At 48.0% G+C, this 23,840-nt stretch overlaps 1 protein-coding gene and 1 pseudogene across 3 annotated transcripts; both read left to right on the forward strand.

Annotated features, from left to right (window-relative positions):
* Positions 1-23,840, forward strand: part of LOC135229017 (cullin-4B-like) — a 145,814-nt pseudogene that overhangs the window by 16,307 nt on the left and 105,667 nt on the right.
* On the forward strand, positions 1,788-23,538 carry LOC135229089 (small ribosomal subunit protein eS4-like). 3 transcript variants are annotated; one of them, XM_064278881.1, is made up of 7 exons: positions 1,883-2,035; positions 2,642-2,719; positions 4,987-5,167; positions 5,970-6,067; positions 15,886-16,057; positions 21,934-22,091; positions 23,380-23,538. In XM_064278881.1, the coding sequence occupies exons 1-7, from the start codon at positions 1,898-1,900 to the stop codon at positions 23,479-23,481; spliced, it is 927 nt and encodes a 308-aa protein (XP_064134951.1). In that variant the 5' UTR covers positions 1,883-1,897; the 3' UTR covers positions 23,482-23,538. The 3 variants fall into 3 exon arrangements, with proteins under 3 accessions (XP_064134953.1, XP_064134951.1, XP_064134952.1); XM_064278882.1 differs by lacking the exon at positions 1,883-2,035 and adding an exon at positions 2,204-2,541; XM_064278883.1 differs by lacking the exon at positions 21,934-22,091 and having other exon boundaries at positions 1,788-2,035.

Below are 23,840 nucleotides of genomic sequence, written 5' to 3' on the forward strand. Positions count from 1 at the left end.
TCATGACGTGGCTTATTGGTCCAGTTGTGAGGATTTTTATTTTCTTTATGTTGAAGTGTAATCCATACTAAAGGCTGTGGTTTTTGATCTTAATCAGCAAGTACTTCAAGTCCTCTTCACTTTCGCCAAGCATGGTTGTCACCTGCATAACGCAGGTTGTTAATGAGTCTTCCTCCAATCCTGATGTCCCGTTCTTCTTCATATGGTCCATCTTCTCAGATCACTTGCTCAGCATATACTGAACACGTATGGTCAAAGTTTAGAACCCTGACACACACTTTCCCTGATTTTAAACCACTCCGTATCCCCATGGTCTGTCCATACAGCTGCCTGTTGATCTACGTACAGGTTCCTCATGAGCATAATTAAGTGTTCTGGAATTCCCATTCTTCATGATGTTATCCATAATTTGTTATGATCCACACAGTCGAATGTGTTTGCATCATCAATAAAACACAGGTAAACATCCTTCTGGCATTCTCCGCTTTCTGTTAGGATCCTTCTGACATCAGCAATGATAACCCTACTTCCACATCCTTTTCTGAATCTAGCCTGAACTTCTGGCAGTTCCCTGTCACTATACTGCTGCAGCTGTTTTTCAATGCTCTTCGGCAAAATTTTGCTTGCGCGTGATATTAATGATACGGTTTGATAATTTCGTATTCGGTTGGGTCACCTGTCTCGGGAATAGGCATAACTATCGAATCTCTTCTGGGCAGTTGGCCAGGTAGCTGTCTTCCATATTTCTTGTCAGAGACAAGTGAGCACTTCCAGCGCTGCTTCCGTTTGTTGAAACATGTCAAGTGGTTCTCCGTCAGTGATCACTCCCCGGGCAAATGTCTTCTTAAACTCACTCTCCTCAGGGACCTCATAAATTCGCTTTCCAACTTTTCAGATTTCCCCATATCTATGTATGTCTTTGACTAACACGAGCTCTGCAAATGATCCAGTCAAGAAAGAACGTTTCAGTTCAGAAAACAATGCAATATTTTGTACTGTTCGATTTGTAGGGGAAGGGAGATTGCATTTTCTTGTGGAGGAGAAAGAAGAAAGGAAAGTCATCAGGAAAAGGGTAGAAAACTGAGCGTGTGTGCAAGCTGCTGGGGCGTTAGGGAGGTGACCAATCCTATCAAGGTCAGTAGCCCTCACAGAGTTCTTTCAGCGCTGGAGCTGAATCAGCAAAGGGGCCGGAGAAACAGCATAAAAAAAAAAGGGGGGGGTGGGGGAGTTGGGGGGGTGGGGGGGTGGGGGGTGGCCTCGGGGTTGGCCGGGTTCCTGGCGTGGACTTAGAAGCCAGAGAGAAAAACTACAAAATCCGCGAGGACGAAGCTGTAGAGTTTCCGAGGTGGGAATACGACGAACGATTTTTTTTTTTTTTTTTTTGGAGATAAACTCACCTACCATAAAATTCACCGCCTTACACTCACTATCCAACCCAGGACAACAAATGGTTTTTAAAAATTGAGCTACAATTCACATACCGTAAAACTCACCCTCTTAAAGCGTTCCTTTCCGTGGTTTTCAGTTGTGTTCTCAAGGTTACGCCACGGTCACCACCACCTAATTCCGGACAAACGAATCATTTAGTTTTAAACTAAGCCGTCACTTCGCAATCACAACATGTCAGAGTTACAGCGGATCATATCGATTATTTCGTTCAGTCGATTCAGTAATAAAGGTCATATCCTGCTCCTTTTTGACCTTTATTAAATATTTCGGGGCCCGAACTAGGTCACCGAGCTCAAGAGACAGAAGGAAGGGAGGGAGGAAGGACCAAAAGCCACGCGCCGTTTTAAGTGCCACAGGTGAATTAGTATGCGAAAGCCGATATAAGAGTAATTTCAGTTCGGTGCTTTTCAGCCGCCAGAGAGCAAGACCAAGGGACTTTTCACTGCCTATGAGTCGGAAGGGACCCGGCGGCGCTGGGCAAAGTGCGGAACTCAACTTCTCGCTCTTCGGGTTCTGCGGCTCAGGACCCCAGAGCACGTTGCACCGGAAGGGGAGAGCTTCCTCTCCTTCGCAGCGTTTCGCCATGGTAAGACGCTTGTTTTCCGGCTCCCGGGTTATCTGTCTCTATCCTCCGAAGAAGCGGTGCTCCACCTTTTCCGCTCTTTCTGTTTTCGGGCGTCCATGCCAGGGGGAGGGAATGCTTCTTGTGCAACTCCAAGAAGCCCGATCCGGACCAGGAGCCGAGGTCGGAAAGAAGTGGCTCCGGGCTGGGAGCTGGCGCGCTTTGTTTCTCTCAAGCTTGCGGTTGGCGCTTAGCGCCTGGGCCGGTGGTGCTTGAGACTTGACTCTGTCCTTGTCCACGCTTCCCAGTACCGCCTGGTACTGGGATTAGTTGATTTCGACGCTCTCGAGGCCTTAGATTTGCTGGGAGGGCAGTGAGGACGCTGTCTCGGCGGACGCTGAGGGGTCCCACGAGGTTTCTAAAGGTTTGTGAGTTCGCCGGAGGCTCCGTTGTGCTGGGCCTGGCAGGAGGTAGTACTTTCTCAGAACGGGGAGAGAAGTTGGTTGAACGATTCTTTTCCCCGAAATCAGGTGGGTATTACCCATTAGCCGCTCTTACCGGTTGTCGCTTAGAATGCGTTTTAATCTCAGCGGAGTAGAATTTGTGTCGAAGAGTTGGTGTGTTTTCCAGGCTCGGGGCCCCAAGAAACACTTGAAGCGGGTTACAGCGCCTAAGCATTGGATGCTCGACAAGCTAACGGGTGTTTTCGTGAGTATGATTTTTTCGTTGCTGCTGTTCCAGTATTTTTTCTTAAGCCACTGGTCATAAATGCCCGCTAGCTACCTCCTACGGTTGCTGTTTCCCTTGGGCGGTGTTTACTGCGTTCTTTTGGGCCTTTTCGTTTCCAACGCCTGAACTCAGAACTTGTAAAAACTTTGTTTCAGCAGGCCCCTTAAGTTCTGATGTCCTGTCCAGAAACGGTGGGTGTGGTTCTCAAGTGCCCTCTGCACTCAGCACTGCTGTCTGAGGCATAATTTCGCTGAGAACCACACACAGTGTTATTTCGTTTTGTAGCTACTTATTGGGAGCCTGCCATGTGACAGGTACTGCCTTAGGCCCTCGGGGATGTGTCACAATACAGAATGGTTCCCGAAAACCCAGAGGGATCCCTCTCTTGTCGAATCTTACATTCCTGCTGGGAGGAGAGGGAAGCTTACAGGAGGTCCAGAAATGGTAAAAGCTATTGGGGGAAACGTTTGAGCAGTGGGAGCGGAATCAGGAGTGGGAATTGGATGATTGCAGCTTTAAAGAGGGTGCAATGCAAAGACCTCTCTTCAGAAGTCAACTTTTGAACGAGGATCCCAAGGAAAGAACAGAGTGAGCCACTGCAGGTGTTTAGGGAGTCATTTCCAAAAGGATCTGTCCAGCTGCTAGGATGGGGGAAGATATTACTTGCAAGTCGTATTACGCAGCCCATCTTGAATGACTCTCCCACTTAGATTCTTAATGTTTGCACTCGAAGAGCTGCAGTCCTAAAAAGACCCGCAAAAGAAGGCGAGCATGCCTTGTCGTGGGGTTCTGGTGATAAAAGCAAGCCTGGTGGATGCTCAGAAGGCTGTCTGGTGCTCTCCGTTGCCCTCTGAGGTCCCTCCTTTTCCAGTGGATTTGGTACCTGTCTTCTGGCAGGTCCAGAGCCAAAGGGAGGTTCCACCTCTTAAGAAAAAGAGTTTTAGTAACGGTACCAAAAAAAACCCAAACCCACTGCTGTCGAGTCGATTCCGACTCATACAGACTCTGTGGGGCCGAGTAGAACTGCCCCGTAGAGTTTCCAGGGAGCGCCTGGTGGGTTTGAGCTGCTGACCGTCTGGTTAGCAGCCATAGGTAGCACTCAACCATCAGGCCACCAGGGTTTCCAGTAACAGTACAGGCTACCATAAATAATTAACTATGCGTACTTAACAGTTGAAATGCTGCTGTTTGTGCTCAGCCCGGGTTACTGACTGAACTTCTAGTAAAGGCTGTGGGATGAGGCAGTGGTGCCTCAGTGATACAATTCTCACCTTCCCTGTGGAAGACTGGGGTTCGATTCCCGGCCAGTGCACCTCATGCAGGCACCACCCAGTCTGTCAGTGGAGGCTTCCGTGTGGCTATGGTGCTGAGTATGTTTTAGCGGAGCTTCCAGACTAAGACAGACTAGGAAGAAAAGCCTGGCGATCCGCCTCAAAAAGATCACTCCTTGATAACCCTGTGGAGCACAGTTCTAACGCGCATGGGGGCGCCTTGAGTCGGGGTTGACTTGACAACAACTCTTTTTTTCTTAGTTTGTTTCTCACGAGTGAAACGCCTGTCTCCGGCACCCATGCCTGAGATTTGAAAGTTCGCAGGAGTACACGCCCAGGCCTTGAGTAGCTGAGGGTTTTCATACAGAGTGGAAGGCAGTTGTGAAAGGACAGTATAGCACAGAGGTTGTGAGAGTGTGGGATTAGTTGCAGCACGAAGTGGCCATACCCTGTGGCAAGCAGTTGAGACAGGAAGAGGGTTGGGGTGGTCCAGCAACGTTGTGTGGATGCTGGTGGGACCTGTGCGGAAACTTTGAAGACCAGAGTGACGAGGGAGTACCGGAATATTTTACTGAGGGCTGTGGGTGTAGCATGCCATGACCGAGATGCGTGGGATGCGGTGGTACGTTCAAGGAAACCTTGAAAGGGCTGGGGAGGCGGCCGCGGTGCTTGAGGCATGGTAAAACGGAGAGGTGGGCAGTGAGGCTGGCTTCTGCCAGGACCCTGAGGATGGGAGGCCGGGGGGCGGGGGGGATGTGTGGGTGGCACAAAGCCTAGTATTGACATGGCTGAGGGCTCTGGACCCTCCAAACAAAACGGACCCCTCCATATTGATTGGTTAATTGCCCTCTTGTATTCCTCTTCTGCCCAACAAGTTAAGTTCAAGCTGAACCGTGTCTCGTCTCCTGCCGAATCTGGGGGAAGGGGTGGATCTCCAGTGATCAAGGAGCTGGCTGCCCCTGTTTTCTTTTGCAGGCGCCTCGTCCATCGACAGGTCCCCACAAGCTGAGGGAGTGTCTCCCCCTCATAATCTTCCTCAGGAATAGACTCAAGTATGCGTTGACTGGAGATGAGGTAAAGAAAATATGTATGCAGCGCTTCATCAGAATCGACGGCAAGATTCGAACTGACATCACATACCCAGCTGGATTCATGGGTAAGGAGAAGGGCTCTTTATGTTGGAGAAGAGACAGGTTGAGGGAAAATAAGGCAGGCGGGGTTACGCGATCAGGATTATAGCTGTGTTTTCTCTCCCTGGTTTGTGTGGTGTTGACTTAATCAGCTTTGGCTTGGGGTGGGGATGGTGGCTGGTGGAGGAGGAAGAGAAAGTTCACACCCCTCTGGGAAGAATGGGCTGAGGTGGGAGGTGGAGAAGGATACTGAGGAATTCTGACTGTTTCGTCCACCCTTTCCTTACATGTTGACAGTTTCAGTAGTAGGACCATCCAGAATCCAGCCAGTCAGCCAGAGGGCGTTCTTTATGTATTTACAGGTCCGGCTCTGTTCTTCTCAAAACCCCAAACTAGAGTCAGGACTCTGGGTAGAGAGGGAGTAAAGAAGCCAGGGCACTGTGTGAAGCCTGACGAGCCTTGCCACCTTGTTATATGCAAGCACTATATGTAACGCTCACGTTGCCCCTTCTTTTGGTTTCTTGGTGCCTGTGTGCTCCCTCCGCTTCCTCCTCAGGCTCTGGAAGTGTGTTAACCCAGAGCATGGTCTCAAACGGCCGTTGTACACGAATATGAGAAGTGGTGGAGCGACCATGAATAACAGCCACTTCCCCTTGCAACATTTACTGGGTCAGGTGCAGAGTTCGGCTGTTTTCTTTCAAAAGCTCCAGTACTGGGGACTCCCAGCTAGTAAAACCCTTCTTGCATTCAGCTTGTCACACTGAGCCCTGCTGCTTAGGCAGAAGGGTCTTTACACTAATCATACCCGTTATACCTGTTGGTGAACAGATGTCATCAGCATTGAGAAGACAGGTGAGCATTTCCGCCTGGTCTATGACACCAAGGGTCGTTTTGCCGTTCACCGTATCACAGCTGAAGAGGCAAAGGTAAGTCCTGTGTGTCAAATTAAGTGGACTTGGTCATTTTCCAGACTGGAGTCTATGATTAAGGTTGCCAGAGGGAGTTCAGGCCAGATTCTAAGGCTGCTTACTGTCTATGTGCTCCAGGGTCAGATTTCCTTGTTCCCCTTGTTGGTCAGGTTGGTTGATCCAGGGGCGTGGTCTCCAAAACTGGTGTAAGATAGTGAATTTTTACATAGGGCTTTTTAGGGCCAGAGTGCTAGTTCAGTAACTTGTTCTCCAAGGGACAGGATATTTCTCTGTGGCAAAGGTCTGTGGTCTTGGAATCATGAGGGCCTGTTTATTAACCATGGAACCTTAGAAAAACTATGTAGCCTCTCCTGAGCCTTTGTTTTTTCTGTAACTGGTGATAATATCCTTTACTGCTGGATTTTTAAAGGATCAGGTAAACTTAACACCTGAGTCGGTGCCTCTTGAGGAAAGGGAAAGGGAGTTTTATTTCACACAGGAAGCTCCTTTCCTCCCTCCCTCCCACCCTCCCACGTAGAAAACACCTGTAGGGGAACCAGGATCACCCCTGAGTCATCATGCCTCTTTTCCCTGAACTTAAGGTCTTGGGGTAACATACCCCTTTTTATTTCATGCATACCCCCATCACCTTTGCTGACCAGATGCCATCTAAATAAGATCTGTCGGCGAATTTTAATATATTCAGTGAGAATTTGTTTATTTTACTTGCGTGCCTTGCTCAAAGTCCCCCTGCACCCCCTTTTTCTGGGCGTGGGGAGGGAAATACTGGTATCCCTATGGGAGTTTACAGTATTTTTGCAGCTGGATAATCACTTGATTGTTTGTTGTGTGGTTGTTGGGGTAGAGGGGAGCAGCAGCACTTGACACAAGATCCATTCTGAATTTGTGGGTGGCTCCAGTGGTAGGACCTCGAATCCTGTGCAGTCTTCAGTTGTCCAGGCCGATGGATCCTGTTTTCGGAGGCATAGCAGATTGGTAGTCCCTGTGAATTTCTCAAGGAGAGATGTGGAGAAGGACATACACGGAATGTTGTGTTTACCCACTGGCCCTGCTCGTCGGCCAACCACCGTTTAAAAGTTTGTTATTACTGGCAGAATACTGTAGCAGCAGAAGGGCCAAATGGCCACCGTGAATTTGAGACTGAAGCCTGTGCCATAGCTGAGAGATTTGGGGAGTTGTTGGTTGACCTTGTTTCAAGGTTCATGGGCTGCTACTTTGGGCAGAGGGCTGGGGAGCATTCCCTGTGACTGCGTTAACCCACCCAGCTTGGCTTGAGCCAGGGGTTAAAGGGCACAGGGACTGTAGCGCATGGAGAATTTGGAGGCCTTAAGGGAGGCAGGGGCGTAGCAGGGAGCCTTTTCATACAGAATCCTCGTTGACATTGGATAGTTTGTGATCGGTGATGGGGGCGTACGTAGAGACGGAGATTCCGTATTGCGTAGGGTTTATGAACAATGGGGTCTGGGCAGTGCAACTTCTGTGTGCTGAGAAGTACGAAACGCTGACTAAAGAATGCAAGGGAATTACAAAGAGCATGTAACTAAATGGTTTGTGGATGACTGCTCGTAAACAGTGGAAGATTCAATGTAGGAAAGGTGGCATTTCTCCCCCTCCAAGAAAAAAAAGGGGGGGTGACTAGAGTGGGTGGTATTTGGGGCATGTCCCCCATTGGCCAGGTGTTCAAGAGTGGTAATGAAGGGACGCTGGTCAGGGCTTGGTTGCCTAGCCCTGTTCCTGGTTTGATACTTTTTGATATCCTCACTCACTTATCTGTCTCCCTTAAGTTCCACAGGCGTTAGGAAAGGCTTTAGATGTTACCTTGCTGGATTTACGTGTTAGGAGGATCATTGTGGTGGTGCGAATTTGGATCATATTAAGGGGACAGGAAGAAAGGGTGACTGAGTGACCCGTTGAAGAGGCCGTAGGCAGCGGGATGGGACAGAGAGGTTGGGGACCTGAACTTGGGCAGTGGCAGGGGGATTGGCGGGGATAGTGACTGAGGTGGATAAAAAGCCACAGGCCTTGTGGATTGTGGCAGGCGTGTTGGATCCCGGTGGTGACATGATCACAAGTCACCCATGATCGCTGTCAGGATTTCTGAGCTGACAGCCAGAAGAGTTGAGGCTTTCTGTTAGCAGGATGATACTGGAGAGCAAGGGCAAGGTCTCTTTTTCTCTAAATTTGGTATTCCTGTGATTGATGAGAAATGGAGCAGGTCCTGGAAGCTTCTCAACTGTCTAGGACTTTCGCTTAAGCGTGCCTAGCTTATGCCTAGACCAGGGTGCTCCGCCCCCACTCCTCTCTGTTTGTCCCAGACACTTTATAAGCAGGTAAGTTTGGGGTTCTCCTCCGGCTCACGTAGTTTTCTTTTCATCCATTATACCTTTGATCATTCATGACCTGAATCCTGCCCAGCTGTGGGACCTAATCCAAGCCCTAATCCCTGGTCTGGAACCTCGCCCCCAAATGCAGAGACTGAGCTGCTGCGTTCTAAGAACTCAGGATTGAGCTGGGACCGATCTGTTAACTGGTTGCTGTGCCTTTGGTAGTGATGTAGTTGGTGACCAAGAGGGTTCTAGAGTCACTGGGCGTGTGTGCAGAGGGAGGGGAGACGGAGAAAGGGAGGGACAGGGGATCCCATTCTAAAAACGAGGGCCAACCCAAAGAAGACTTGGTTTTCTGTAGATGTCGAGGTTACCCACGCAGTAGGAGGTTTAGCTACCTGGCAGATTGCCCCCAGTGGGAAAGCCAGCCTTGCACTTAATGCAGCAGTAGGTCCCCGGCAAGTTGGTGCTTTCGTAATCCAACATCTCAATTCTGAGCTGTTGAGGTCTCAATTCTGAGCGGTAGGGTTTAGTGGGGAAGTAAAGTCGTAAGAGGTTAGTATGAGGCATGAGGTTGGCTTTTGCAGGAGCCAAATTTCTAAACTTGGAAATAAAGGTACCCGGTTAAAAGTTTTGCCTGCCTTGGGCTTGGCCTTCAAAGCGTTGCAGCCCAGCTCCATCGCTTCCCGCCACAGGTTAGATCCAGGACTATTGTCAGTACCTAGGAGGGTAACAGTGTTGCAGTGATTTGAGGGGTAGTTCCTGAGTGTCTTCTCTGTTTCACAGCCAAACATCCGTGGATGTTTCAAGGACCAAGATGTGTTGTGGGACGTGGGCTCGTGGTTCCAGAGCAGGCCTTCTCACAGGATGGAGGGAGGCAACTTCAGAGAGAGGGGCGGTGGGCGGTACCTTTTCCACAGGGGGTTTCATGTATAGTGAATGATAGTGACTTAGGCAGTTAAAAAGTAAATGACCCTTTGCCCAAGGCTTCAAGGTTGGTGCTGCGTTGGAGAAACAAAGAGAGGGTATTATTTCGGAAATGGTTGGCTGCTGAGAGGATTTGCAGAGGGTGCAGGATTACCCACACTTGCAGAGTGGGCAAGAGGCAGTTCACTCTTGCGCAGAGGTGACTCTTCAGGCCTGCCCCAACAGGGCAAGACTGAACAAGGGTTTTGTTTGTTTGCGTGATTGGTTGCTGTCTCCCCTCTCCTGACCCTCAGCAATACCTGTTAGTTAATAAGACTCTGTTACCATTGTTCTCAGCTCAGCTGAGAGAGCACGTTTTGAAGATGGCTTACTGAAAGAGTGGAGGTGTACCAGGCAGCAGAGTCTGGTTGGGCCTGTCTGTTGCAAATTGCATTGAGTGGATTCTGGCTCGTGGTGACTCCACGTGGGCAGAGTAGAACCGCTCCGGAGGGTTTTCAAGGCTGTGACCTTGCGGAATCAGATCCCCAGGCCTTGTCTTTGAGATGCTTCTGGCTGGGTTTGGACCGCCAGCCTTTCGTCTGGTACTCCAGGGCTCAACTGTTTGTGCCAACCAGGGACACCTGTGCCTGTTGTCACCGTTGGTGTGTTGATTCTGACTCACAGCAACTCTGTAGGACAGAGTAGAAGTGCCCCCCTAGGGTTTCCAAGGCTGTGATATTTACGGGAGCAGACCACCAGGTCTTTTCTCCCATGGGGCCGCTGCTGGGTTTAAACCACCGACCTTTCAGTGAGCAGCCAAGCGCTTACCCCATGTGCCATCAGGCTCTTTGGGCCAGTCTAAACCAAAAACCCGTTGCCATCAAGTCTATTCCGACTCATATAGTGACCCTACAGGACAGAGTAGAACTGCCCCATAGGGTTTCCAAAGAGTGGCTGGTGGGTTCGAACTGCTGACTTTCTGTTAGCAGCTGTGCTCTTAACCAGTGCACCAGCAGGGCTCCCTGGTCCCATCTAGCCTGGCACATTTCGGAGCCGATGAGCTGGTGGTGGAAAGAGTGCTGGATTAGCTTAGACCGTAGGCTTTTTAGACCTAACCAGAGTAGGATTAAGAAGACCTCACACCCTAGAGATGTGCAAGATGGCTGGGTGATAGAATGCATTCAGTGGGCAAAAGACACTGCATCAGGAAGCTGGAGGGGCAGAGGTAGAGAGGGCCAGATTCTGCTCGGAACAGGGCAGTGATCGTAAGAGGGATCTCAGTAATCACTTGGTGTGGAGCCGTTTTAGGAGTCGCTGGGTGTTGCAGACGGTTAAGCACTGGTGTACCAGCTGACAGGCTGGCGATTCAAACCCACCCAGAGGCACATCGGAAGAAAGGTGTTGGCGATCTGCGTTTGAAAAATCACAGCCGTGAAAACCCTGTGGATCGCAGTTCCACTTGGTACACGTGGGGTACCCCAAGTCAGAATCGACTGAACGGCAAGTATTAAAAGAGGCGTTTTAGACCTAGAGCCTGGGATTTCAGAGTTCTCCCTTCTGGCCACCCAGGAAAATTGGATTTCTTAAATTTAGCATTTAGGAGAACTCAAGGGATTCAGAGTACCCACTAGCAGCGCTTCGTTTTTCTAAACAGTGCTGCGTCAGTAAGTGGTTGATGTATGGAAGCACCCCTGTAGGGACTGTGGTCGATAGGGAATGGAAAAAGGAAGAGAAAGAGAAGAAAGGCTAGGTGCACATGAGGAGGTGGTGGCTGCCATTTTAATTTTACATAGCCAGAGGTTTGTTGGCAGTTGGATAACATTGCCTAAAAAGTAAGGCGTAAGCTGCTGTTCTCTGTGGGTGTGGAAGAGGGAGGTGGACAGATTGTTTTCCAGTCTGGACCAACTGTTTGCTGAGTCTAGGCCAAGTGGTCCCGTGTTCCCAGTGGCGTGGTCCCTGAGCCACCTGGAGTGTGGAAAACAGTTTCTTTGTCCGTGCCCGTGTATTTCTCAGCAGCTCTGTGGCTCTGTGGCCCTAAGTCTCCTCTAGACTTGGCTCTCTGCTCTGGTGGCTTATAGGCTGTATTTTGGTAGTTGTTCATTTCTGGGTAGGGTGCAAAGAGAAGGGTGGGCTTTGATGACCTTGGATCACTCATCATCAACACGCGAATGTGTCTGTGTTCTCCTCTACCTCAGCAGGCTTCAGTATCTTATCTTCCATGGCACCACACCTGGGATATTTTGTTGCAAGCCCCATGTAGTGAAATTGGCTGCGTATCGGGTCTTTCTTCCCTTGCTAGGATTTGCAAATCTGGTTTAAAGAAATGTCCCCAAGTGTCATTTGTTAGCTTAATGACAGCACCCTCAACACCATCGTTACACGTACACACACCCTCTGCTCGGCACCTTCTGCCGGGAGGCAAGACCGTTTCTGTAATCCTGTGTTTATCTTCTGTCTGCTCTACTCCCTTCCTGCTCCCATCCCACACCCTCTCCGAGTCCCATCTAGACTCATCTCACAGGCCCCCGAAGTCTCAAAGGACTTCTCTTCCATGCCTCACCGTGGCAGCCTGTAGAACAAGCGTTCTGCTCCCTTGTGGCTTTGTGCAGGCAGATGCACAGATGCATGCTTCTGATGTTTTGCCCTTTACCACCTAGGAAAAGTCTGGACCCAGGGGCACTCCTGAAGTTGTTGATTTGGAGGCGAGTATGTGCTGGTGGGCAGGGCAAAAGAACGGTAGGGATTTCCTTTTGAAAGAAAAGCACTTACTCTAACTTTCCCTTGATGTGCTTCTCGCTGAAGTGTTTTCTTGGCAAGCTTGCAGAGTGTCTGGGCGTTCCTTCATTCTTTATATTTGCGTTCCTGGTTATTAGCTGCTTTGGAGTCAGCCCCTGGCGCGTGGCGACCACCCGTGGACAACACAAGGAAACGCTGCCCGGTCCTGCTCCATTCCTGTGATTGGTTGCAGATTGGACTGTTGTCTTAGTCATCTTGTGCTGCTCTAACAGAAGTACCACAAGTGGATGGTTTTAACAAAAAGAAGTTTATTCTCTGACGGTCTAGTAGGCTAGAAGTCCGGATTCAGGGCACTGGCACCAGGGGAAGCCTTTCTGCCTCTGTCGGCTCTGGAGGAAGGTCCTCGTCATCAGTCTTTCCCTTGGTCTGAGAGCATGTCAGCGCAGGAACCTCAGGTCCAAAGGACGGACTCTGCTCCCAGTACTGCTTTCTTGGTGCTATGAGATCCCCCTGTCTCTGCTCGCTTCTCTCATATCTGAAAGAGATGGGCTTAAAACATTATCTAATCTTGTAGATCCCATCGATATAACGGCCACTAAATGCATTTTATTACATCACACTGATAGGATTTACGGCATACAGGAAAATCACGTAAAAAGGTGGACAGTCACACAGTACTGAGAATCATGCCCCAGGTAAATTGACAGCTATCTGGGGGGACACAACTGAACCCGTGACGACCATTGTGATCCACAGGCCTTTCTTCCTAGTCTGTCTTAGCCTGGAAGCTCCTTAGAAACCTGTTCAGCATCACAGCAGCGTGTGAGCCTCCACCGACAGGCGGGTAGTGATGGCGCCTGAGGTGCACTGGCTGGACTCAAACCTGGCTCTCCCTTGTGGGAGGCGAGGATTCTGCCACTGAACGACCAGTTACGTTTGCACAGGACCTCTGTTCTCCTTAAGCTCTTCACTTGCCTGGTCTAGTAGGTAGCCTTGACCAGGGACTTAGGCACCTTTCATTTCTGTGCTGAACTCGGTACCCAGGAAAGTCAGAAATAATCATGACTTTGTATTTTGAAGGTGGCTGGTAGTGGATGAGATCTTGGGGGCGGGAGGGAGAACAGAACACTCACTGAAAAAGAGAATGGCTGGATGTGTGCATCAAACAAGGGCTTTGTTTTTGGAGGGGCGGGGGCGGGCAGTGCTGTCTTGCAGCCCTGCTCCTCTTACCTGGAGAATCCTCATCCAGTTCATGACCTAGGAGCCAAGCCTTAACATAGGTGAATGGGCTCAGATACACCAGACTGAGAATCCCCGGTTTGCCCCTGCACCTGTGCAGCCTTAATTGATCTGAGTTCACCTGTGCAGCACTCAGGTGGTCATTCTTGCCTTCTGGGTTGTTGGGTTCTGTTACAGGGGCTTGTTTCTGCGTAGCGCCTTGCAGGGTAGCCGCGGAAATATTAGTTGGTGTTGACTGGCTGCTTTGCCAGGTCCTTTAGGTTTGTTTGTGTCATTCTGTCTCCTCGTCAGCTGTTAGGTGTAGGAATGCGATGTAATTGTTCCCATTTCATAGATGACTCAAGATCACGTACCTCGGAGGCCTTACCTGCGTTGCCAGAGAAGAGCCCAAGCTCTGCGTACTTTGTTTACTTTGCGTTAGTCTTCCCCACCTGCTGTGCAGATCAGAAGCAGGGCTAGAAGCTAGGTGGCAAACTCCACTCAGTCTGCAGAGCCCAAAGAAAAAGGGCGGGGCGGGGGGGGCGGTATGTGGAAGCTGGTTATTTATAAATCAATGAATGAGTAGATCTTGGAACCCATTTAGTGTGCACCTTTAGAAGGTTTTCCAGTTATCCGGCTCCCTGTCCTTTTGCTCTTGTTGCTTTTGGATTCACCTGAAACCAAAAGTCTCCAGAGTTTAAACTCAGTTTAAGGAGTGCAGCGTTTCCAGTAACTTTTAGATTGCTTCTAAGCTTTTTCTCTCAGCAAAGCTGAAAGGAAAACCCACTTTGCCAGTTGGTGATGACGCTTGGTGAGGAAGCTGAGTTACAGAGGGTGAGTACTTTTAAACACAAATGGATTTCGTTTGTTCAAGTTGGCATAGTGTGCCATTCGTAGCTCCTAAAAATCTCTGCTGGTGCACAGTATGGAATGGGTAAATAGCGCTCGGTGTGCAGCACTTTGAACAGCTCTCGTGGGTAGATGTTATTTCAGCTTGGCTGGAGTTTGTTACATGTTAACTAGGAGGAACAGGAAGTAGATAAATGGGATATGGCACTTGACTTGGAAGAGAAAGAGGATTGTATACGGAAAGCTGGGCACAGGCAGCTGTTTTACCTAACCTGGCCGTAAACGCATCACGGTCTTAGCAACGGTAGAGTTCAAGGGTGCTGCCTGGGGTTCTTTGGAGCCGGCTTCCCAAAGTTATGAGAGAAGAGCTACCGACCAGAAATGATATGCATCTGAGAAGCAAATGATAGGCAGGTCCATCTGTGGCTGCCACCTACATGGACCAAGCAGCAAGCTTTAAACCCCTGACAGAGGGCCTAAGGGTTGGTTCACCTGAATATCCATCCAGCAGTTACCAAAAGATTCTGAAACAAATATTCCTTCTTGGCCAAGTTTCCCTAAGTCTAAATCACTGGTTGAGTATGGTGGTTGGATTAACCAGGTTTAACATCCTTTGTTCCTAAAGGGCAACCTCCCTGACTGAGGAAATGCTCCACATAGGTGGTATAGTAAGTACTGGTTAGGTGAACCTTTTCGCTGGCCTCGTTTTTGTTTTGTTTAATTTTATTACGGTCATAACAAAACATAATGCATCCCAACAACTTCTACATGTACGATTCGTTGACATTGATGACATTCTTCATTCCAAGTCATTCTGCCACCATTGACATAAAGTCACTGCCCACTAAGCAAACACTCCTCCTTTCCCCCTGCCTCCCACCCCTGGTAACCACTGATAATCTCTGGTTTCTGTATATTTGCTTATTTCACATAATCGAGATCATACCATATTTGCCCTTTCACGACAGACTTAACTTCACTCCGTATGGTGTTTTCAGGGTTATTCCGTGTTGTAGCATGCAGCAGGAATTCATTTCTCTGTAGGACTGAGTGATAGTCCGTTGTATGTATGTACCACGTTTTGTTTATCCGTTCATCTGTTGATGGACATTTGGGTAGTTTCCAATTTTTGGGTATCGTGAAAAGTGCCGCAGTGAACACTGTTGTACAGATTTGTGTTACTGCCTTTACTTACGGGTGTGAACTTAGGATTCGGATTGCTGGGTCATATGGTAGGTCTGTAGTCCCGACTTTCTGAGGAAGCGCCAAACCGTTTTCCATTTTCCATTCCCACCAGCAGTGGATGAGTGTTCCTGTTGTCCCTCCACCTCACCAAAACCTGTGGTTTTCCATTATTACCATTTTAATAGGGCTGAGGTGGTATCTCCTTGTCATTTTGATTTGCACCTCTCTAAGGGCATAGGGCATCTTTTCATGTGCTTATTGACCTTTTGAATAGCCTTGTCCCTGAAATATCCGTTCCAATCCTCTGTGCAGTTTTTTGATTGGATCCCTTAGTATGTTTTTGTTGCTGCTGTTGAGTTGTAAGAGTCTCTTGCATATGTTGGATCGCGGACCCTCAATGGAAGATGATTCCTGAAAGTTTCCTCCCAGTCTGTAGGTTGTCTTTTCACTTTTTTGGTAAAGTTCTTTGTTATACAGTAGTAGTTACTGTTACGAGGTTCCATTTTTCTGCTTTGTCTTTTGCTGCCCTTGTCGTCATATCTGAGGCTGGCTTCCTTTTTACGTTTTGACTTGGTTATCTGTGCTGTGTGTTAACAGTACAAGCTGTGCAAAGTGAGGAAGATACTTGTGGGTACAAAGGGGATCCCACACCTGGTGACTCACGATGCTCGAACCATCCGTTACCCAGACCCTCTCATCAAGGCGAATGACACAGTGGTGATTGATTTAGGAACTGGGAAAATAACCGACTTCATCAAATTCGACACTGGTAAGTTTTTTGGCCTCGGGGAGCAGGGTGTTCCTCTCCTCCTCTGCCCCCACTCTTCTTACTGTTGCTTGCTTCTGTTTTATCTGGTCCTTCCTCTTCATTAGAGAGAACTGAAATGTGAAAATGAGAGAGAGGAATACCTATTGCTTCAGGCCGAGTTGTCCTCATCGAGTCCCATTCTCATCCCAGTCCACACATCTGGCGCTCTCTGATAAGACAAGAGGGAAGTAGGAGGTGGAGGTGGTACTGATTCCGTGGTGGAATTCTTGCCTTCCACACCAGAGACTCAGGTTCAGTTGCCAGCCAGTGCATCTCGTGCACAGCCACCATGTGTCCGTTAGTGGAGACTTTATATTGCTGAGATGCTGAACAGGTTCCAGCAGAGCTTCTAGACTGAGACAGACGGGGGAGAAAGCCGTGGCGACCAGCCAGTGATAACCCTATGATTGACGACAGTCCGATTCCGTTGTGCACCGAGTCATCAGGAGTCGGGGGCCGCCTTGATGGCAGCCAACAACGACAATAAGACAGGCAGTTGCCAGATGGTCTCTTGGGTTTACAGGGTTCTCGGCACTGGCTAGTGGTGTGATCTCCCTTCGGGCAGCATGGTATCAGCCCGGTCTCTTTGAGTGAACCATGAGCTAATATGAGCGTCTTGTTTCTGCAGTTTGTCATCAGAGGGGGGAACGTGGTGCCCGGAGTGTGATTAAAAGGTTTGTCTGTGGATTTGTTTGTCCTCCTCTCACCCCTCAGACTTCCGTGACAGGGGTTCACACACAATGTTTGCTGGTAGTGTGCCAAGGGAGTAAAATACTCACTCTGACTTATTCTAACAGAGATTTCCCCGAATACGGAAAAGCTGAAAGAATAGGACTGTGGCAGCAAGCAGTGGCAATTTATTTTCTGCCTACATTCAACCACTGTTAACTTTGTTTATTGCCATTTCTGTCTCTCTTGGTCCTGTGGGGTGTATGTGTCTTGGTCTGCTCCCCTGATCCAGCAATCAGCCAGAGTTCTCAGTGTGCTGGAAACCAAAGAACTAAACCTGTTGCCGTCGAGCCGATTCTGAGTCATAGCACCCCTATAGGACGGGGTAGAACTGCCCCACAGGGTTTCCAAGTGTGTAATCTTGACGAATGCAGATTGCACATGCCCCAACCAGCCTTTCGGATAGCAGACGGGAGCTTAACCACTGCACCGCCACCAGGCACGTTCTTTCACATGCTGCAGTTTGGTGTAATGTCTCTGGATATCTCTTTAAGAGTTCCCTTTCTGTTTGTTGTGGGATCTTCGGTGGCATTGCTTTCTTTGTTCATTTTTATTGAGGCTGGTTGATAGACTGAATGCCACATTGCTGGGTTGGTCCGATTGTTTCATGAGAAGGACTTTGCACCACCTGTGTTCTTGGTGTTCCTCGTGACCTGGGAACCTTAGACAAGATTCATAGCTGTCAACATTTAAATATCTTCCCATTAAGAGAGGACATTGAGAGGAGATATTGAACTGGATGGGGTCATGCTTCTGACACCTAAACCTGTTGCTGATTTCAGTATGATGGCAAAAGATAACTAGGCAGCATGTGCCTCCCAGTGGCTGTACACAGTACCATGTGTGAAGGACTCTGGTCAAAAAAGGAGCAGACTTGGTGGTGGTGGGTCCATAACCATTCTCTCAAGTTTTGCATGCCATTGGAAATAATTTGTTTAAATTGAGCTCACACTTGCTTCTTCCAATTAAAATTAAACGTTGACAGACTTAAATGGGGGGAGGGAGGGGTAGGTATCTTTTTCTCTTACATTGAAAAGGTTGTTATTTATTAATTTACCATTTACTTTTCCCTGGGTGTTGCAAACCATTTGCGCACAGCTGCTAACCAGAAGGTTGGCAGTTTGAATCCATCCAGCAGTGCCGCAGAAAGAAGAAAGGCCTGACAATCTACTTCTGTAAGATCACAGCCGTGGAAAACCCTGCGGGGCACGTTTCTACTCTGAAACACAATTGGGGTCGCCACGAGTCAGAATCGACTTGACAGCGATGGGTTTGGTCTTTTGTTTTGGTTTTTAATCCTAAAATAATCTCAGAATTACAAAGCCAGTATTCCGTAGTAAAAAGAGACCCACTGAGTAAAGATTAAAGTTTCTTGAATTTCTTGAATTACATCCCTGGTATTATTAAGCTGGTATGTTACCAGTTTCAGAGTTGGGGGTGGCCCCCACGAGCACCCTCAGGTTTGACGATTCTTTAGAAAGACTCATAGAACTCCTGGTACGGTTTATTACAGTGAAAGAATAGGTATTAAGTCAACCAGGGAAAGAGGCACATAGGGTGGTGTCCAGGAGAGTTCCAAGCCTGAGCTTTCAGTTGTCCTCTCCCAGGGGCGTTGTGGACAGTGCTAACATCTCTCGGTGACAATGTGTGACAGTACACAGGCACCAAGCATTGCCAGTATTAAAGCCTTGGTGTCCAGAGTGTTCACTGGAGTTCAGTCAGCATAGATACGGTTGACCACCCCGCATGGCTGGCCTTTAGCCTCCAGCCCTTCCGCAGCTGATGCCACACAGGCCAGAGCCTCCACCGTAAATCACGTGGTGAGACTGTCTGGTTTGTTCCAGTAAACAAGGACACTCTGAATCAGGCAGGAAGGGCTTAGGGATCAGAGGGCAAAGATCAAGGCCTCTCTAGGTAAGGTCCGTGAGTAGACCTGTTTCTCTTTGCATGCAGTGTGTAGTTTTGTTCCTTTACTTGTTTTCTTCAATTTTACCTTTAGAATACTTGCCTGATGAAATTGGCTCAGAAGCCAATAAAATGTAATATGAAGGTGTATATGATCTGAGAAGGTGAACTCTTAAAATCCTGAGCTGCCACGCTCGCGTCCAGGCCAAATTTTCTGGATTTTCTTTCCCAGTAATCAGCTTTGTGATACCGGGAAGCTTTTGTGGCCCCCTGGTTGCATGGCCAGCAGTGTTTTCATCAACCAGATTTCTTGTTCTGTTTTTTTTCAGAGCTGAGCTCAAATGGGCAGGCCCGCACCCATGAGGGGGCATAAAAGAACACGTCCATAGCTGCACACAGACACATAAATCCTCCCGCACAGACCCTTAGTTACCCTTCAGCCTGTTCCTCTTCTAGCTTCCACAGGGTAGTGACTCATGCTTGTCCCACTGGACCATTGGCAAGGTAGAGACTTTTTTGGTGAAGACATTTAAATGTTATTTAATTAAATACAGAATCTAGATTAAACGCTGGGCCAATGTTCTGTGTATGACCAGTTTCTTCAGTTGTATTGTTTTGCTGGACTCTTTTGTATTCTTACTGTCGATTTGTTCTGTCTGCCTCTTCTGTCAGTTCCAGTGTGTGTGAAATTCTCCCCCAAGGAATGCCATTTTGATATTACATTTGATGGTTTTTGCCCTTAAATGGGCCATTATTAGAGCATACACGTTTAAAATGCAGTATCACCCTGAAAATGTACCCTTCTAAAACTCTGAAGTGACTCTTTATTTCTAGTGACACTTTTTCCCTTAACATGTAATTTAATAACGTATAGCTCCTTTTGGACACCCCAGCACTCCCTCCCCTTTTGCTCAAAAGGGGAAACTTCTGTTTCCCCTCTAACTACAGCGTACCTCTTGAAATTATCAAAGCACAACGTTACTCAACTTCTTTTTTACTCCAAGGACTTGAGAATGTCGTCACGACCCCTTCCTTTTGCCTACCCTTCTTGGAATTGGAAGATCGTCTTGCATCCGGATGGTGGAAGTTATGTTTTCAGATGTTATTACGTGTCTCTGTCTCTCTGTCCCCGCCTTCCAGCCTTTTCTCTCTTTGCGACTCGGATCAGACCAGTGTTAGACCTTCTTACTTTAGTCTGACCCTTAACCCACACGTCTCTGTTTTTCATCTCCTGTGTTTTCGTGGTGAATTCTGAGTAATTGCTTCTCAGCACTGTCAGGCTCCCTGTTGTTGTATCTTCAAGACTGTCGGTCTCCCCTGTTTGAAAGCCTCGTTTTTGTAAAGCCTTCAGATTGAGTTTCCCGCCCCATCGTTGCGTCAGGCTTTGGAGAAGGTGGAGTAAAACACTGACCTGGGTTCTGCTCAATACACTCTTTCTCTCTCTCTCTCTTTCTCTCTTTCTCTCCTCCCTCCTTGGTCCATGGGTTATAATTTCTTAATTTCTACTTACTGTGGCATCTCTTAGGTTGTTGGTGTTGGTTGGTTGGTTGGTTGGTTGGTTGGTTGGTTGGTGTGTGTGTTTTCTTTTTGCGATGTTGGTGTTAATCTCTTTGCTTAACGAAAGCATGCTCGTGGCTGTATCTTTTTTGACAACGTGCTTCTCTTAAACGTGTTTTCTTGTGTCGTCCATAAAACCTTAATGTCTCCTGGACAAGGTGGTCTGTGTCCTATGTAGTACACTCGTGCTATGTTATTGTATCACCTCACAGAACGCAAAGCTGGATGATGAAAAAGGAAGACAGAAGAATGAACATGTTTGGGTTGCGATGTTGCGGAAGAATGTTGAATGTGTCTCTGGCTGGTGCCCGACCACCGTTACTGAGCATTTTAATCAAAGAATCTGTAGAAGAATCCTGATCAAGAAGGGGAAATTGCAGAAGAGAATTTCAAATTCTCATGGACTCCAGACTTCCTGGAGCCATGGAGGTTGGATGAACCCCTGAAACTGTTGCCCTGAGGTAACCCTTAAACCTTGAACCAAAAATATCCCCTAAAGTCTTCTTAAAACCAAACAGGATTTTAGCTTACCTAGTAAAAAATGTCTGCCTCGAGTACTATGCTGTTTAAAGAACTGTCTACGTGGGATCAAATTGACAACAGCAACTCGTTAAGATTAGAAAGGAAATCTTACAGGGCAGTGAGTTTGTGTTAATGGGGGAGGAACAATGCAAGAGAAGGAGGGTGAGAATGTTTGCACAACTTGAAGGATGTGATCACTGTCACTGAATTGTACATGTAGAAACTGCTGGATTGGTGTATGTTTTGTTGTGTGTATTCTCAACAACAATATGAAAATAAATTTTAAGAAAAGAATATTGAAAATATCGTGGAGTGCCAGAAGAATGAATAACTCGTTTTTAGAAGAAACGCAACCGGAACACCCCTCAGAGGGGAGGGTGGAGAGACTTACTTTGGACACGTCATTAGGAAAGATGAGTTGCTTGAAAACAACATCATGTTTGGTCAAGTCAGAGGTCGTGTTTTCCCTGGAAGACAAGGGAAACCCTCCGTGAGACGGATTACACCGTTGGCACGACAGTGGCCTCCGTGAGGACCGGGCAACGTTTTGTGCTGTTATACCTGACATCACCATGAGTCAGAGCCAGCTCGACGGCAACTGACAGCAACGTTCTCCGTGTTTGTGGGGTGATTCTTTGGCTTCCTACGTAGTCATTATACCTAGAAGATGGGAAACCAGTGTATGTAAGATTGTATCAACCAGCAGCCCAGTTAAGGGCATTTCAGTCTCTTGATGGGAATTCTCTTTCTTCCCCCTTTTGCCTCCTACCCTTCCTTCCCCTTCCCCCCCACTTCACCCCTAGTCCGCTTCAAAATGATTATTTATTCACTCTTCAAAGAGTTGCTGTTGGACAGAGAATGCAGGGAAGGTTTGTAGCTTCAAACGTCTAGAGGGGCTTCCTTTAAAATGTTGGTTGCTGTCTAATTCATAAGTGACCTTGGCTTACAAGAGTCCTTGAAAGCTGTAGTCTGTTGCATCCGTGAAATTGAGATGTTTTGGAATGTTGCCCCACCGTCTAATTTTATTTTGCTGCTTAACTCCTCTCTCTTAACTTGGCATAAGGACATACCTTCCGTCTTGTTTTTAAATGACCCACCTCAGTTTTGGCTTCTTTCTTCTCTAGGCAATGTATGTATGGTGATCGGTGGAGCCAATCTTGGCCGTGTCGGTGTGATCACCAACAGAGAAAGACATCCTGGTTCTTTTGATGTCGTGCACGTGAAGGATGTCAATGGCAACAGCTTTGCCACTAGGCTTTCCAACATTTTTGTCATTGGCAAAGTAAGACCTATAATCTCTTCACTCCTTTCTAACAATAACCACCCTAAAAGTGGAAAGACAGTGCTTTTGTGTTGTGTTGTGTTTTTTTCCTTCCGCAGGTTCAAGTGTGCAGGGTACATACAGTAAGGTGCCTCTCTAGAGCCACAGACCAGAAGGAAAGTTAGACCTAGAATCTTGTCAGCTTCTTGTGGTGCACAGTCTCAGTGGTCTGTGTGAGGAGCCAGCAGTACCATGCAGCAAAGTTAAACTCAGCCTTGCAACGTCCAGTGGCCACACCACTTAATGTGTGCTGGCTTGAGCTGAGCCATAGGATAGGGGCCCAAATCCTCCCTCGTATCTCCTGAGTGAAAATGGAGTCGATGGGATTTTTCTACCACTGAGCCTTAGAGACTTGATGCGGAGACTGTTGGTGGTAACGCAGGTTGAGGACATTTGCAAAACGCACTGCTTGCCAGTTTCCTTCCCCCCTCAAAATGAACTTGCTTTAATGCCTTTTGAGGCCTTTTCTGTGAGAGTTAGTTACCCTAAGTGTGGCCTAGAACTGAAACTCTGGTCCTGGCGCTCAGCAGTGGGAGCTGTCCCCCATAGCTCAGTCTGAGCAATCTCTCCCTCCTCTGAAGTGTTAACAGCCCTGGTATGTGATTTGAGCCTGGGGTGAGGGGTAAAAGCAAAAGCTTGGGAGCGGCACCTTTTACTGGAACAACATGGGACATCGTTTTACCGAGGTGTGAGGGAGATAGCATAACAGCTGCTGCTTGGCTCTGCCGCTTGCCAACTCTTATGAGCAGACCATTTCTCTCTTCTTGACCTCAGTTTACATCTTCAGTTGAAGGTTCAGGATCGGGGCGGTGGGGGGCGAGTGAACAAGTGAGTGAAAGCCCGGTGAAGCTGATGACAGGGAGCCCGCTTTCTTCACTTGTAATTTGTAAGTTCCTGAAGTTCGTGGCCTTGAATGTTGTCACACCTTCAGTGTCTCTCATAAAGAAGGTGCTCAGAAAACACTTGTTGGCTGGTTCCTTCACACAGAATGGGAGCTGGAAGACCAGCGTTAGTCACCAGTCTGGCAGAGTGAGGAATTCTGCCTGTTGATTCGTCTCTTAGGGGTGAGGCTGTGAGAGGCAGATAACTTTGACAGACAACATACGTGTAAAGAAAATGCTTGTTTGCTGGCGTTCCATGAGCTGTGTGTTACTTAAACAAGGAGAGGTATTTTTGATTTGTCTTGCTTTTGCTGGTTTGGTTTGGCTCCCTCTCGGCCTTCTTCATTTTATTCCTTTCTCTGTTGCAGGGTAGTAAACCTTGGATTTCTCTGCCCAGGGGAAAGGGCATTCGACTTACCATCGCGGAAGAGAGAGACAAAAGGCTGACAGCTAAACAGAGCAGTGGCTAAATTACAGTAGGGTAGCTTTTCTCTGTTCAAATAAATAAAGGACTTCCGATTTCCTGATGCCGTTTCTTTCTTGTGGATAATTGTGGGGTTTACGGGACCTGGGATGCCACCTGTACTTCTTTTGACTGTCCAGGAAATGAGCCCTCTCCTTTTCCTCCTCCTCTTCTTGCACACACGTAGGCCCACCCCCTGCGGGGATAGAGCCGGGGCAATAACATTGCAGGACTGAGTGCAAAAGCACGTGACATTTGTGGCCGGCTGAGGAAATTTTAATGTGCATTATGCTGAATGAAATTAATCAGTCGCAAAAGGACAAATACTGTCTGAGACCACTGTTGTTAAGAACTCAGGAAAAGGTA

This window comes from Loxodonta africana, chromosome Y, assembly GCF_030014295.1.
Source record: "Loxodonta africana isolate mLoxAfr1 chromosome Y, mLoxAfr1.hap2, whole genome shotgun sequence".
Lineage (NCBI taxonomy): Eukaryota > Metazoa > Chordata > Mammalia > Proboscidea > Elephantidae > Loxodonta > Loxodonta africana.